This window comes from Hippopotamus amphibius, chromosome 3, assembly GCF_030028045.1.
Source record: "Hippopotamus amphibius kiboko isolate mHipAmp2 chromosome 3, mHipAmp2.hap2, whole genome shotgun sequence".
Lineage (NCBI taxonomy): Eukaryota > Metazoa > Chordata > Mammalia > Artiodactyla > Hippopotamidae > Hippopotamus > Hippopotamus amphibius.
The window spans coordinates 30,358,249-30,374,483 of NC_080188.1; the positions used below are offsets into that span (position 1 = coordinate 30,358,249).

The window sequence follows — 16,235 nt, forward strand, 5'->3', positions numbered from 1 at the left end:
GTGAAAGGAGAAAAGGTTCCTAGACTAGGGAGACCAGGGAACTCCACAAGTGTATCTGCTAGTGTTCATAAATATGTTCCCCATCAACAAACCACAGGAGAGCTCCAGAGAGCAGCCTCCTTGAGCCTGGATGCTGGAGAGTGACGGTGGGGCTGGTGCTGCTGCTGTATTTTGGCTGCTGCCGCCGCTGCTGCCACTGGGCAGATACCGCAGCGAGGGGTCTGACCGCGCTGAGTGCTCTCAGGAGCCTGGGTCTGGCTGGGAATGAGAAGTGGAGAGTGAGGGCCGAGAGGTGGGCAGGACTCACCGAGGAGCTGCAAGCCAAAACAAGAAATCTAGGGAGCAGAAGGAGAGAGAGAGTGAGCTGGAGCCAAGACCTCAGGCCAAGTGGAACTGGAGGAAATGTCATCATTGGTAAAGGAGGACTTGGAGAAGAAACTGTTTAAGCCACTCTCGCAGAATCTGTACGAGTTTATTGAAATAGAGTACTCAGTCCAGGACAGGTATTACCTCTGCGTGTCAGGTAATCAGATCTTTCTGTTATTATTTCAAAACGTAAATAACCCCAAGATGCTTGGGTGACAGAGGGACATTTTGGGGTGTTTCTTTTCCTATGCAATAACAGCACATGTATCGTCTTGTGATAGAACGTTACTATGCCGATATTAAGAATTTGGATTTTACAGAATGTGTATAAGTGCTAAAATGGAAGACAAAAACAAAAATCGTATTGAGAATATTTTGGTTAATTGTTCAGAAACAAAACTGGGTATGTGCTTTTCCTGATTTGATTATTTAGTCTCCAAGCTTTTATTTAATTCACTTGCATGGCATGCAATTTTATTGTGTAAGAGCTCGTTTTAAAAAATTCAACAGAGAGCTCTCTGTATATTTTTAAACATACTGGAGAATTGAGTTATACAGCTCTATTTCCAACCAGTCTGGACAACTGGGGTCCTCTCTTTTCATGCTAGGAAAGAAAAGAAAGGCCTTAGATTTTCCTCCGAGACTTATTTAGACTTCCTGGTGGCTTATTTTGAAAAGAGGAATGATCTTTTAAAAATTCTTCCTCACAGTATGCTCACAGAAACAACATTTTAATGATAGAAATTAGTGCATGAAGATGGAACTTTAAGGAAATGTTCTCTAAACTATTTAACGAAAATAAAGATTTTCCCTCACATTTTAAAAATTCATGCAAGTTGTCCAAAGGTAGGAATAAGTTTTTGCACTTAATTATCATTTACCTAACCTGTAATTTTGGTGCTGAATTTAGACAGAAATGCTTGTGCCACTATTGAATTTAACACACAGCATTTCCTTTCCCCAATCCATGCTTTTTAATAGTTTTCAGGGGCTTCAGAGGAAAGAACTTAGAAACTCTAAGTTTCATTGTAGACTTTGCACACAGTTCAGCATTTTCAGAAAATTTGTTGTAATTCCTTTCCTGATTATTTGCTTCAGAGAACTTTCAAAAGTTGTCAAGAGGGGGTACTGTAAGGGAAGTAGAACATCTTTAAAGAAGGTACTAAGAACTCTTCAAAATTCTATAATTCCTAATAAGCATACTAATATTTACTTAATAAAAGAATACTAACATTTATCTAATACTTTACCTAGCATATTTTGCCAAATAAATAAAAGTGTAAGGCTTAGCATATCAGTAAGGTACAAAACTTAATCAGTCCAGGAAAAAGAAATCAAATTATGGAAAAATGTCAAATGAAACCATTTTAGAAACTATATTATATTCAAACCATCAGATCACTATATCTCAAAGTACTTTGACTTAATATATTAAAGAATATGCTTATTCCAACACTAAAATTTAATAATTTTATACCTATTATAATCCTACTTTATAAAGCTACTCATCACATAGCATTAGTGTATACATATTTTTTTAAAAACTTATAAAAAAATCGCAATAATGTGTATATATTTACCAGGCATTATTTCATTATTTACATCAAATTTACCACATGTATCTTAATGCCCCTCTCCAACTATATAGTTAACTTATTCTATCTGGCATGGAAAAAAAAAAACTCCTAGAATTAAATTTTTTGGAAATGGATGTAATTTTTTTCCCCAGTATCCTCAAGTTCTGAGAAAGATACTGTGAGCTGGGGTCACCTGCTGTCTTTTTTCATAAATGACATGAATCCTTTTAACCAGGATTGGAATATCAAGGGGTTGGCATTGTTAACATGTATGAAGGCAGCCTCTTTAGGGTTCAATGTTTTCACCTGGAATATGACCAAATAAAGAAGGTGATCACTTTCATCAGTAAAATTCAATGATTCTGTCATGTAAGAAGCAAGGAAAAAACAAGATTCTCTCAAATGTGAGGAAGAGAAGACAATATTGTGATATTGCAGGTAAAAGTTTACATTATAAGTCATGTTCATTCATCAGTTTCATGACTCTCCTCTATATCACATCCATTAATTTGAGAGCTACAATTTCCCCAAATGGAGCGTCTCTTTATGACCATTTCAAATGCATTTAGACAGAACAGTAATTTAAAATAAAGTCAATGTGATGCTTGCTAGTCCTAAATTTTTGTGCTTTACTCAGAAAATCTCCATTGATAGGAATCAAGCAGGTCATATCTCAATTGCTGAGGCAGGTAACTCCAGATTTTGAATGTTGGCCACCTTCTGGGAGTAGAGAGACAAATAGTTATGATTGCCTCTTTATATCCTACAATCCAGCAGTTACACATTTGTGAGAATCAAGTCTAGAGTAGTTAAAGCCCACCATGAATTTTTCAAATTCAAGAAGGTGCGTTTAAATAAGTTAAACTTTCTATGTATCCAATCAGAGTCTTTTGCAGGGGTCTCACAACCAGATGATTGCGATTTACTGTTGCCTTGATACCTTACTTGGTCAATGTCAAAAAGCAGATGTCAAATTCTGTCTCCCTCTTTGAAGTTTGCTAGGATTTACATTGGGGATTTCCTGGCACCTCAGTCTCCTCTCCCCTCAGGGTTTACATGATCATTCCTCCTTGGAGTTAGCTTTCCCTATCCCAGAACATCATCATCCCTGGCAGGTAAAGGCAGCATCTTCTCATGAAAGAGGGAGGGGCTATATTAAGTACAGGAACAAGAAAGGGACAAGTCAGTTGTGCAATGATGAGAATGCAAATGAGTTAAAGACATTCTGAAGGACTTGAAATCGCATATAAATGATTATGGCTAATTGGAAGACAAGTAGCAGGGCATGGTAGAATGGACCTTAGAATGCTAGGAGTCAGACAGAGCTGGTGTGAAACATGACTCTGCTTTGCTCACCTGCCAGCTATGAAATATGGGACAACACTCTGGCCTCAGTGTTGACCTCTCTTAAGCAGAAATAATAACATGTACATCTGCACATAGTACTCTCCTCTTAAATCCTAACTAGGAAAAAAAATGATAAATTCTACTCCAAATAGGAATAGAATTCTATTCCAAATTGGAAGCGAGGGTTGTATTGTTAAAATTACAGAGAAGAATGTATCTATTGTGAAAACATATGCTAAATTATTTATGTATAAAAAGTATATGCTGTAAATAAATACTTATAATCAAAATAAATGTAGAGCAAACATGGAAGTATGTATATTTATATTTTATATATTTTATAAATAAGAATTGTATATATTCAGATACAGATTATTTTTAAGTATTCATGTACTTAGAAAAACATTCTCCATTCATAGTTAATTAATTTGAAAACAAATGGCATTTGCTAGAATTATGAAGATAGTATGCATAAAGTCTCCATACATTTTACATTTTCAAACCAAAAAAGAACTTCTCCTCTGTGAACTAGAGAATTGAATAATTTCCTGAAATCATTTGTAACGTTAATAAGAGTGTTAAACAAGAATAAGTTAAAAAGAAAAAGAAACAATATAGTCGAGACTGGGTGGCTTATAAACAACAAACATTTATTTCTCACAATTCTAGGGGCCGGGAAGTCCTAGAATACGGTGCCTGCAGTTTTGGTGTCTGGTGAGGATCTGCGTCCTCACAGACCACCGTTTTCTCCCTGTAACATTGCAGGGCAGAAAGGGCAAGGGAGCTCTCTGGGGTCTTTTTATAAGGGCACTAATCCCATTCACCAGGGTTCGGCCCTCATGACCTAATCACCTCCCAAAGACCCCACTCCTACTACTATAACCTTAGGGGTGGATTTCAACATAGGAATTGGGTGGGGGGAACAAACATTAAATCTATAGTACCCAGTATTGCCCCCAAGTCGATTTGATTAAAATATTTTAAAAAAAATTATTTGAAAGTTATTTTTCAATGAAATCAATAATAGCATTCTCAATGACCCCAAGCCATCACCAACACATTGAAACATTTTCACTGAAGCTTCTTGTCTTTGATATCTCATGGTAATTTTCCCCATTACTTAATTTCAATGATGAAAACAATTATATAACACTTGGATTGTAAAATGACAGTGGTTTATGTATTTAAAGTATTTCTGTGTGGTTCACTTGTGAGCTACTATTTTTCCTCTGTTCTGCCAAATTATGCTGGTTCAATTGGCCAATCTTCTTTCCACTTAGCCTCATGAATAACAGTGACTATTTTACCATGATAATAGAGGCAGTTATTAATAACAATGTTTATTTTGAAATTAAAAGTGAAAATAAATGGTTGGCATGAAGTTAAGATTGTTATTCTGAAAATGCTAACTAAAATAGTTAGGTTCATTCTGAAATTCCCTGGTCTATAGATATAAGTAAATCACAATTAGATAATGGCACATCTGATGTTACTGAAACCAACTCTGTAACATTTTGACTATGTAAGCACATTTCTGTTTAAGACAATGTGATAAGTTTCCACCTTGCCACTGCGTTAATGTGAATATGGTCATTTAATTTTAGCTGGCAGTAGAGCTCAAGCACGGAACCTAGGGACTGGGTCCACTCCAGCCTGAGCAGACTTTGACTCTTGGCTAATGACAATTCTTGGAACCCCCTTGACTACAGAGGAGACTATTTTGCCAAGTTAAGGAGGTTGTACCATCTCTGCGCTGCATCATTTTATCAAAAGCTTAACTTTTAAAGCATGTATTTGATTTTCTTACTTTGTTATTAGTGGGACCGTGATCATTAATGTAGGAAAACTTGATAACTGGTAGATCCTACCCTCTTAACATCTTTTTTTATCCCCTCCCTCCAGCCCATCCTTTATAGAACTGCCCAAAAAAACTCTAAAATGTAAAGCTCAGCCTGACCATTCACTTAAAGTCCTTCGGTGACAACACTCCCTCCCAGCCCCAATCAATCTCCCCACAAACAGAGCTTTCAGGATTATATTTGAACTCCTTAGCCTACCATTCCAGACCATTCAGGAACCAGCTCTTGCCTACCTTCTTCCTACCACCTATTCACCCCTACACTTCATGCCAACAGTACTAAATGCCTGTAAGGACTCAAAAGATTCAAGTATTTTATGCTTTTATACACATGCGGTTCCAGAACTCCCTTTACCCTCTTCTTCATTCTGCTAACTCCCATGGTCCTTTACAACTCAGATAACCTCCTTCAAGAAGCTCTCTCTGACCCCTAGTGGGATGAAGATGTCCCTTCTCCATGTTCCTATAAGACCCTCGTCCATGCCTCATTCACGGCACTGTGATGATATATTTTCTCTCTGAAGTCCCACTCTCTATAATCTCAGTGAGAACAGCAATGGTGCCACAGGGGAATGCTTTTTTTCAATGCCTAGCCCAGGGCTTTGTACAAAAGGGGCACTCAAATACTTATCAAATTAATGAAACAAATCAGTAAGTCTACAGTCAATTAGCTGGTTATCATAACATGTAGACGAGGCAGTGGAATTTGCTTCAAATGACATTTTTATACAGTGTCTGGTTATTTCTTCTTATTCCCATCCTCTCCCACTTCCTAAGTAGCCAATGAGACAGCTAGTCAGGACAAGAACATTATCATTTGGTTCTGAGATAGAGGCTTTGTCTGGACAGACAACTGCCTCCTAGTGTAAGGAACTGCCTCAAAATCTTGTCCTTAGTAGTATGACAGAATCAACTGTGCCTCCACTTCAACACATCAGCCTAATGGCATCTTTTCTCTTCTCTCTTCCTTTTCTCTTCCCAAAACTAACATCTAGACCAGTGGAAGTGGACCTTTTTTAGGGCTGGAGAAGTGTACACGGGCAGAAACCCACCAAATTTTGCACAATTTCAGGAGACTCACAGACTTTGAGCCAGTTTTCCTACCCAGGCTTAGGATCTTCCACACTAGGTCCCCTCCAGGACATGCCCCTCAATCACTCCTTTTGTCCTGAAAATATGCAATCACTCCTCTTCTAAACTCTTAGAATATGTGATCTGAATCACAGCCTTTATTCTCTTCCTATTTCTCTTTCTAAACCATACCTAATACAGGAACTGGCGCATGGTATGCACTCAGTGTAGTTAGTTCAGGAAGGAGCCCTCTGCAAGCTGTCTTCTGCCCTCCCCATTCTAAACAAACTGCCCCCAGGGAAGAAATCAATGATCTTCCCCAAGTCAGATTCAGTGTCAGGACTGAACTCTGCTTTTTACCCAACAAAGTGACTTCACGGGATTGTCTCTAAATCTTTGAAGTTCTCTGTCCTTTTGATTTCTGTAACATTCTCTGTTGGGCTTATCTCTTCTCTGATGGCCCCTTCTTGAACCTCTCTTTGCTGGCACCTTTTTTTTTTCTCTACTCTGTCTCACCTCTTTCCTTTGCTCTTTTCCCTATAAACCTAGTTTTGGAAACCTGTCCACACAGAAAAATCCCAAGTCTGCATCATTCCTAAACTATAAACTTCCACCTCCTTCTCTTCTGAGATAGTTTATGGACCTCTTCTGTACATCAAAAACTAAACTCACTCTTCTGCCCAACCAGTTCACCCTCCATGCTTTCATATTTTGGTTTCCATCCAGTGTTGTGAAAGCCTCATTTAAAATCTTACTTAGATGTACCACTTCTATTTCCATTGCCAACATCCTGTGCCTAGGTTTCAACAACAGCCTCATAAAACAAAACAAAACAAAACCAGAAACAATTACTATAAACCAGGCACTATCCTAAGCCATTTACATACTTTATCGTTACACCCTATGAGTTTATATCGCTCTGATGTCCACTTTACAACAGGAGAAAACTGAGGTTTAATCTCTGTAGAGATTAAGTAATGTGCTCAGACCGCACTGTAAAACGTGGTGCCGTGATTTGAACCTGGAACGTTTAATGCCAGAGCCCACTAAGACCCACTGGCTCTTCTAGGGACTTCCAGTTCCTCTTTGCTTTCTTCTTCAGTGTATCCTGGGCATCACTAATTCCAGAAAAATACTCCTTTAACAGGGCACCACTGTATTAGTCTCCTGCTCAAGGAGGAAAGAGACTTACTGAATATGAATTATAGAACAAGCTTTCACTGAACTCCTGACATAGTGCCCTCTTCTTAGATTCATCAGCTCCCTTCTCTGGGAGACTGAGCTCAGCTCCATCATGAACTCTAAGTTCAACTGGTTGCCTTAATTTCAGTATCACCTGCACTTTCAGAAGATAATTACTCCCTTCACCAGCTCCAACTCTGGAGCCCTCACAGTCCAGGCCAGACTCCCATCCCTCCCACCAGAGGGACAATTCAGACACCACAAGTCCACAGTGGTTTCTGTCACTTTTCAAAACATTTTCACAACCTTGTTAACCTTATTGTCCATCATATCCTAATACCAATCAATCTATACAATCTACTGTCTCTAATCCTACCTGGTGAAGTTCAGGGTCTATTGTCCATCCATTTTGTCATAGTGTCCTTCACTTAGAAATGCCTTCAGTATCATCCCTGCCTTTCCTAGCTGGAAGAATTTTAAAGCTCTGTCTCCAATTCTATTTCTCCCATAATTCTTTCCTTAACTATTCGATCCTCTCCCTTCTCCAAACTTCTGTTGAACATATAGTATGTTCCATATTGCTTATCTATCACTATGATTATATTGTAATATATTCTTTTAATCTTCTTAACTAGGAGGTCATGCCAAAGTGATACTCTCCAGAACCAAAAGGGAGTCTTCCCTAGAGACAAACTTCTGTCTCACTCTTAGAAGACAGAAGCAGCTTGCAACTCTCCAAGTGACGTCATCCATCTTGAAAGTTTAAGATATTTGATTCCCACTACTACCTCTTTATAAAGTACCTGTATACCTTCACAATATGTATTTTATGTGACACATGTATATTAGCCTTGTGTCTTCAACAAATCCATAAGTTTCCAGAGGGCAGGGACCATGTCTCATACTTGTACCCCCTGTGGCATTTGTAATAGTTCTGTCAGGCAAATAGTGGATAGCCAGCAAATGCTCCCTTAGGAACTCATTGATAATTTTCAATTCAGGAGCTCTAACATCAAATGTTGATTCTTCTAATGTGTTCATATGAGAACAAACACAATGACTTTAAGGCCAGGAGATTATTGCCCTCATGCTGTTCACATAAAATAAGCAATGATTTTCCCTCACCTTTCAAAGTAGAAGCCTCAGGGTTTTGTCTTGATGGCACATTTTGAATGCTAGGATTTTGGATACACACTAGAGAGGATTAAAAATCTCAAACAATACCAAATAGGTGAGTAATAGCTATGTTGCAAGCACTCCTACATCAAAAATCTCACAGCCACTTTAAAAAAGAGTGGGCACAGCATTATTTGCCTGGTCACTCTTTAACAGTGGGTTGCTGTGTGAGCAGAACTGTTTACTTTCCTGACCTCATTTTCTTATATTGTCATAAATTAAAATTCCAACTTGTTCTGGTAAACACTTTGGCACTGACTGTATGCTCATGCTAAGCCTCTTATTTCCTGCCCTGAGTTGAACTCCATCCTCCACCACAAAGCTCAGAGCTGAAAGCACAGAGCTCGGTGTTCTATCTGACAGATATTACCGCGGCTGTATGTGACCACAGTTGTAGCAAAAATAAACACACACAGCAAATTTGAGGGGATACTCTTGAAGCTTCATACACCTCAGGGTTCATAACTGGGGTGCACTTCAATGTACACCATGAAGATACAATGTACAAAGATACAATGCACGTTCAAGCTCATTTTAAGAAAAGGAGATAACATAAATACTGAAGAGTATGACGCTGAATAATTTATTATCTTCTAAGAGTCTATGTAAACGAAGTGTTTTTCTGTCCTACAGTGACCAAAAATGAAGAAGTAAAAATAATTATGGTGAAACACTACAGAATAGGTTTAGATGAAAAATATGAAGTAACCAAAAAGTGGTCTTTGAACGATCTACAGATGATTGATGGAAAAGAAGCAGATAAAGTAAGTGTTACGTCTTCTAAGGGAGATGTGGGATCAATATGCTGGAGACCTTTATGGTCAATATCCTACTTCATATATTTTTGGCATGTACTGAGTGTTAAGATGATATATTATTCTTAAGTGGTACCATTCAATCTACTGGGATGATCTACTGGTTTCTTTGTTCTATTTTTATGAATTTAAATTTGAATTTTGTCTATTATATTTAAAAGCATCTTTCCCAAGGGCTTCTTAACAGGTTAAACACAGTCTTCTAGTCTTTAAATATGTTTATTTAAATATCCAGTCTTCCAGAAACTTTAGCTATCTGATGCTTCCAGCACCACTCTCTCCCCAGCCCAATTTCCTCTGTAAGTTATGGGGATTCCTTTCCACATCTTCAGATTTTACTCTCAGTTAGCTGCTTGATCCTGTGGAAGGATCAATAACCCTTGGAAATTCTACAGCCTCAGGGTTGAAAGTGGGGAAAGGGTGTGTACGTTAATTTCTCATGTGCCCACTTGAAAGTGGTTTTCCCAGTCTCTCCTTGAACTCTTCTACTGATGGAGAATTCATTACCACATGAGGAAGTCCATTCTATTTCCAAATTAACATCCTTCATTTTCACATGTCCTGCTTATGTTTAACCTTCACGCTAACATCCACCCATCAGTCCTAGTTTCATCATTTGAAGCAAGCAGAACAAACCCAACCCTCCTTTCACATAGCAGACAGTCCACTATTTGAAGATGATTATAAGGTTCCCTCAAGTTTTCTGTTTTCTGGGTTAAATGTAACCATTTCATTCTTTAAATAATGTTCATATGAAGATCAAATGAGATAATATGACAGGAGCATACAAACACTAAGACGTCATAGTGCTGTTATTTTCTCCCATGACATTGTTGCAGCACCCTTCACTGTGCTATTTCTTCTCCTCTGGAACGCTTCAGTTTTTCCAGAATTAAATACAATACTTTAGAATTAGTGTGACCAGTTTGTATTTCCTTTGATCTGGATTCTTATTTCTATTAAACACTCAACTGAGACCTCATGCCTTTTGGGCAAGAATTGCCATTTAACCTGCTCTGCCGTACCTTCTGCGTACATGGAAGAAAATCTAAATAAAGGCTCTTGATGACCTGGCTCCTTTATCTCTGGTCATTTCCCCTAAAACTTTATACAGCAAAAGTGCTTATATACTTACTCTTGGGGCTTAGAAAGTCCAATCACCTCCATCCCTCACCCCATTCTCAGACTACCCATGGAGTAAAGTCCTACTCACGTCCCCATGCCCTATAACCCCATTGCATTGTGGGTGTAAATAATTCAACAACTGCAATTGTTGGCTTACTCTGTCTCCCCTCTAGATAAAAAACTGCAACCATTCCTTTTCATCTTTTATTGTAGTCTTCTGCCTGGCAGATATTAGGGATTCAATAAATATTTCTGTTATTGTTGGATAAATTAGAATTTAAACTCATTTATTCTTAATCCTATTAATGCCATATTCTTAGTTTGGCCTATCGTTTCCGCCTCTCAAATCCTCTAATATTCTGATTTTTCAATATTCACTATATGCCGAGACCAGCTCGGCGACTCGAGGTGAGTGACGGGTGCCGCAAGCTTGAAGAAGACACAGACTGAAGAGAAAAGTGGGACCGGGGGGCTCAAGACCTCTCGGATCAAGAGCCCTGCTGACTCATCCCAGGTTGCTTTTATTGAGTTCGTGGGCTAACATTCTCAGGTTACACTCATAAACAATCAAAGGCCTCACATGACTGGGGCAATGATCCTTGTTTGCCTCCTGGGTCCGAGCTGAGCAGGTGTGGATTTGAGCTGGGCGTGGAGAGCAAAACAGCCCTGGGGGCAGGAGACCTCTCTCAGATATTGGGGGTCTGTGCCCCACCCGTGTTGGCCCCTCTGCGACTGTGCCTGTCTTAGGTTGTTCCTCCTCTGAGGAATCTTACCCATCTTTGGCTAACCAGTCATCCTCCAGGGCCAAACACGGTGATATAAGGAAGGTTCTATGCACCACCCCTGTTGGCCCCTCTGCGGCTGTGCCTGTCTTAGGTTGTTCCTCCTCTGAGGAATCTTACCCGTCTTTGGCTAACCAGCCATCCCTCAGGACCAAACAGGGTGATATTAGTCTCCACGCCCCGCATCCTCAGCTCCTCCACTGCTCAAGCAGGACATTCTGAATCCCATCGCTCGGCCCACATACTTCAACATTTTCAAGGTTTCAAAAAGGTTCCCGAATGTCTTCCCACAACTATAGTATGATGCAGATTTAATATGCTCAGCAGTTAGAACTTCATTCAAGTCAATAATAAAAATGATGAAACAATCAGAGCTAAGCACATACCTCTAGGTGGTTGATAGGTTATCATTATCACTACTAGTAGAACTGCTACTTGCTACCATCTCATACTCAGTAAACTCTTATCAGATGACAGGAACCACAAAAAGCTCTTGCCATATAAAACTTCATGTAATTGTCACAAAAATCCCATGGATTAGATTCTATCATTACACCTGATTTACAGATGAGGAAAATGAGACCTAAGGAGATTAACTGACTTGCCCAAGGTCAAATAACTACTTTTGTGATGGAGCTAGGCTTTACCTCCAAATCTACCAATTTGTCTTCTTTGGACTGGTTGTTTACCATCTCTACAAATTTGTATATTCAGTCATTCACTGAGAATTTATGGTATACCAGCCCCTGCTAGGCTCTGAAGATACAGTGGTAAGTTGGATGGACACAAGCACTTAATTCTGCCACTTAATTCTGCATTATTTACTTAATTATCTAGTCTGAATATCTAAATTTTGCCTTTAAGATCTTTACTGAAATCAATATATGTTATCTGCTATTATCACCTAGGAATCCTATTTTTAAAATTTGGTGTGTTTGACATGACCTCTTGGTAAAAAACATGCTAGATTTCATTGCTTTCTTTCCTAAGTAATCACATAGCATTTTTCTGACAATACATTCTACCTAAATGTTCAACACTTAGGAAATAGTTAAATATATTTTTGCATGTCAATATGCTGGAACATTACACGGCCATTAAAAATCATGTTTCCAAAAGCATACCTCAGAACACAACTGTTCACCATTTAGTAAGTTTTTTAAAAGTAAGCTGAGGGACTTCCCTGGTGGCCCAGTGGTTAAGACTCTGTGCTTCCACTCCTGGGGGCCCAAGTTCGATCCCTGGTCAGGGAACTAGATCCTGCATACTGCAATTAAGACCTGGCACAGCCAAATAAATAAATTTTTTTAATAAGTCAGCTGAATAAAAAACTTTTCTATAATATTATCTCATTTTACATATTTAATCTATCATAGTACTAAAAATTGAAAGCTGAATGTTAAATTTTAATACAAAAAAATAGGAGGTATATGTATGTTTGTATGCATATGTATATATGAAACTAACCAGTATTTTAACAATATCTCTGTGTGACAGGATTACACATTTTTTAATTATTTTCTTCTGTATATTTTTATATATTTGCCAAAATTTCTATACTGCATTGAATTTTATCACAAATCAATGTCAAGATCACTAATCTGTAGTTTCAAGAATTAACCATTCCCACCTCTTTTTTTGACCATTTTCTTTCTTTTTTTTTTCAAGTCCTCAAGTATTACTGATGTCATAATTATTTTCTATAAGCTTGGTCAGTGCCTGGGGATGTATTAATCAAGCCTGTCAGCTTAGATTCATTGGAAGGAGCTAACTCTGCTCTATTTTCTCCTCACCTTTCCGGCCTTTAATTCCATCTCTATGTTGTTAATTCTTCCCTTTCCCATTTGAAGATTGTTATCTTTGATAGTGAACTAGATACAAAAGGGAAATTGAATATTTCTATTTTTCTTGTCACTTTTTAGGACCTGAAATATTAAATTGCCAGAAGAAAACCTGTAATATCCAAAGAGTAGTTCTTTTAAGTATTTCTTTTCTGTGGATGAAGTAAAAATATCTCAGTTGTTCTGGGAATTTCCACTTCTCCCTCTTGTAACTGAATCCTCAGGAGTCAGCATTTATTATATTTTTCTCAATAGCAATGATACAGTTTTAAATAGAGCTATTTCAAGCCAGAAAGTTGTCAACTTTAAAATGGAATGGCATTGAAATTGAAGTCAGTTTATAAAGCAGAAATCAAAATGACTGGGGATTTGGAGACTGACGTGGTGCAACAGGAGGGAAGATGATGTAGTAAGAAATGGGGTTGGGCTGATTGAGATCAGAGTTATTGGCTCTGCCAATAACAACATGTGTGACCTGGGCTTCACCCCTCTGGAAACTATTATTCACTATTACATTACATTATATTACATTATATTATAACCTATTATAAACAAGAGATTACTGAATGAACTGTGAGATTCCCTTTTAGCTCTATCAAAAGAAAAGAAGAGAGAGGAAGGGGGAGAGAGAGGGAGATAGGAAGGAAGGGAAGAAGGAAGGCAGGGAGGGAAGGAGGGAGGGAGGAAGGAAGGAAGGAAAGAAGGAAGGAAAAGATGGACGAAGTTGTATTCCATGTTCATGCCTGTTTAGGCGTCAATTATCAGGCTAATGGAAAAATTTAATCCTCTCCAAGTATCTCAAAAGCATAAAGGATACTTTCTACATGATAGGGAGTATATGTTTCCCTGAGGAAACTACATAAGGAATGTGATTAGTATCTGGTGATGGAATGGGTGTGATTTCCTTTCATTGAGATTCTCTGCAAAACTGTCCTTCAATCTGTAATCATGACAGCTAGGAAACATTTTGCAAGGTGTGGCTAGGGGAACGTTGTGGCGGCTCTCCACTTCTCCACTTAAAATCACATCACCCTTGTACATTCTTTTTTTTTTAAGTATTATTTTGTTTTTTAAAAATTAATAGTGTAAAGCAAGGTGGTATTAACACCAGAATCACAATCTTTTGGGGAAGATTTGGGAAAAGGAACAATCATGCGTCAAGCTCCATACTAGTATCACAGTTTATATGCTTAATCTCATGCAAACTTCACAGCAACCCTATCTAAAAAGTGAAGGCCAGATCTGATAAGTGCCTTGCCCATGGTTCCAACAGAGTCAAAACGGCTGTCTTGGGACTTCCTAGGTGGTGCAGTGGTTGGGAATCTGCCTGCCAAGGCAGGGGACGGGGGTTCTATCCCTGCTCCGGGAAGATACCACATGCCGTGGAGCAGCTGGGCTCATATGTCACAACTATTGAGCCTGTGCTCTGGAGCCCGTGAGCCACAACTACTGAGCCCATGTGCCACGACTGCTGAAGCCCACGTGCCTAGAGCCCATGCTCAGCAACAAGAGAGGCCACCACAATGGGGAACCCACACACCACAACACAGAGTAGCCCCCACTCGCAGCAACTAGAGAAAGCCCGTGTGCAGCACTGAAGACCCAACACAGCCAATAAAATAAATAAATAAATTTATTTATTTATTTAAAAAAAAACCCGGCTGTCTAACTTCAAAATCCCTGTTCTTTTCCCTGCCTCCTCCAAGAATTTTCCTATTTAAAAAAGAAATTGCAAATACATGTTCTTTACATACGAACTTTACATATTATATGATAACAAATTATTAATACTCTTTTTTGGTTTGGTCTCTCTCTGCCTCTCCTTATCATTTACGGCAATGTTTACCTCCAATTTTTTTTTTAAGGCAAGAAGTAGATTTATTAATTTAGGACGCTTGTAAGAGATGCAAGCAGGCAGGTGAGGCGGCTCTCCACTTCTCTTTTTATAGGATGACTTCAACACACATTTGTTGAGAACTTAGTAGTTGCTATGGATAAGCAGGAACACAAAAGATAAATAATTCAAAACCTCAGCCCTCAAGGAAAGTTAGGAGTTAGGCAGATAATGAATGTGAAAGCATTTTGTAAACTGAAAAGCACTTTATAAATGAAGGGCATTGTTGTATTAGTTGTATTAGTAACAGTAGTTGCTATTAGTAACAGTAGCAATTATTATTATTTTAAAATGTAGGACCTAGATCAGGTTTGATGCCTACTTTTTCCTGAAACATCTCCACTAGGAGTATAGAGCCTAGAGCAATCCAGTGAGTCCGTCTTCAGTAAATTGTCAGTTTCAGCCAAATAACTTAATGACCCTTGCTATTAACTTTAAAAGTTATTCCTTGCTATTAGCTTCAAAGCCAGCAAGTTGGTGATCTCATGTATACCAAAGGCTGATCAGCCATTCTGTATTTCCCCCTTCTACCACTGAAATAGCACAAGGCACCGACCTCTGAGTAAGGAAGTCTGTAAGTGGGTTTATTCTTTTCTTCCATCCTCATCCATCCTCTCAAATTCACTACCCTGGGAAGACTTGATAACTGCACATTCTGACACATTTATTTGCATAACTGAAGAATCACAGATACTTCAAAAATCAACTTTCTTATCGGTGTTCTTTTTAGAAGCAGTATGTTTGAACCAGGTAGCTTTGGAAAGCTCATTTATAGATTTTAGAAAACCATTTGAGACTGATACTTTACAATCAATAAGCTTACAAGAGAATATGAGAGAATCCGTGAAATTTAGCAACTTTCCTGGCTGCAAACAAAATCATGTCTCTCTTTTTCTTCTAGGACAATCCGTTTTTTGACCTGCACTTTAAGAAAGTGTACAGTTTGGAAGCATATAGTTGTGCTTCGAAATATGCCTTTGCTCGAACTGTAAACAAGTTGAATCACGCATACCTTAAGAAGGACTTACAGATCGTGAACTTTGATTCTACTTACATTAATGATGATTCAATTTGGTCCTCCAACAACAAGGATTGCTTGGTCCTTATGAGAATATGCTTTTATGCTTTCAATCTAGTGTGCTTGTCCCTGTGTCCCCTGCCACTCTGAATATGTATACCATGTTCCTTCATCAGTGTTCTC

At 38.5% G+C, this 16,235-nt stretch overlaps 1 protein-coding gene across 1 annotated transcript; it reads left to right on the forward strand.

The window, feature by feature from the left end:
* The first annotated feature begins 402 nt into the window (after nt 1-402).
* EXOC1L (exocyst complex component 1 like) lies at nt 403-16,235 on the forward strand. The gene is made up of 3 exons (XM_057725741.1): nt 403-523; nt 9,211-9,341; nt 15,936-16,235. The coding sequence occupies exons 1-3, from the start codon at nt 403-405 to the stop codon at nt 16,200-16,202; spliced, it is 519 nt and encodes a 172-aa protein (XP_057581724.1). The 3' UTR covers nt 16,203-16,235.

What these genes read in the sequence shown, in the direction of transcription:
- EXOC1L (XM_057725741.1), top strand. Translation starts at nt 403, where the DNA reads ATGTCATCATTGGTAAAGGAGGACTTGGAGAAGAAACTGTTTAAGCCA. An exon ending in GTATTACCTCTGCGTGTCAG is followed by an intron (nt 524 to 9,210) that starts GTAATCAGATCT and finishes TCTGTCCTACAG; the next exon opens with TGACCAAAAATGAAGAAGTA. An exon ending in ATGGAAAAGAAGCAGATAAA is followed by an intron (nt 9,342 to 15,935) that starts GTAAGTGTTACG and finishes TTTTTCTTCTAG; the next exon opens with GACAATCCGTTTTTTGACCT.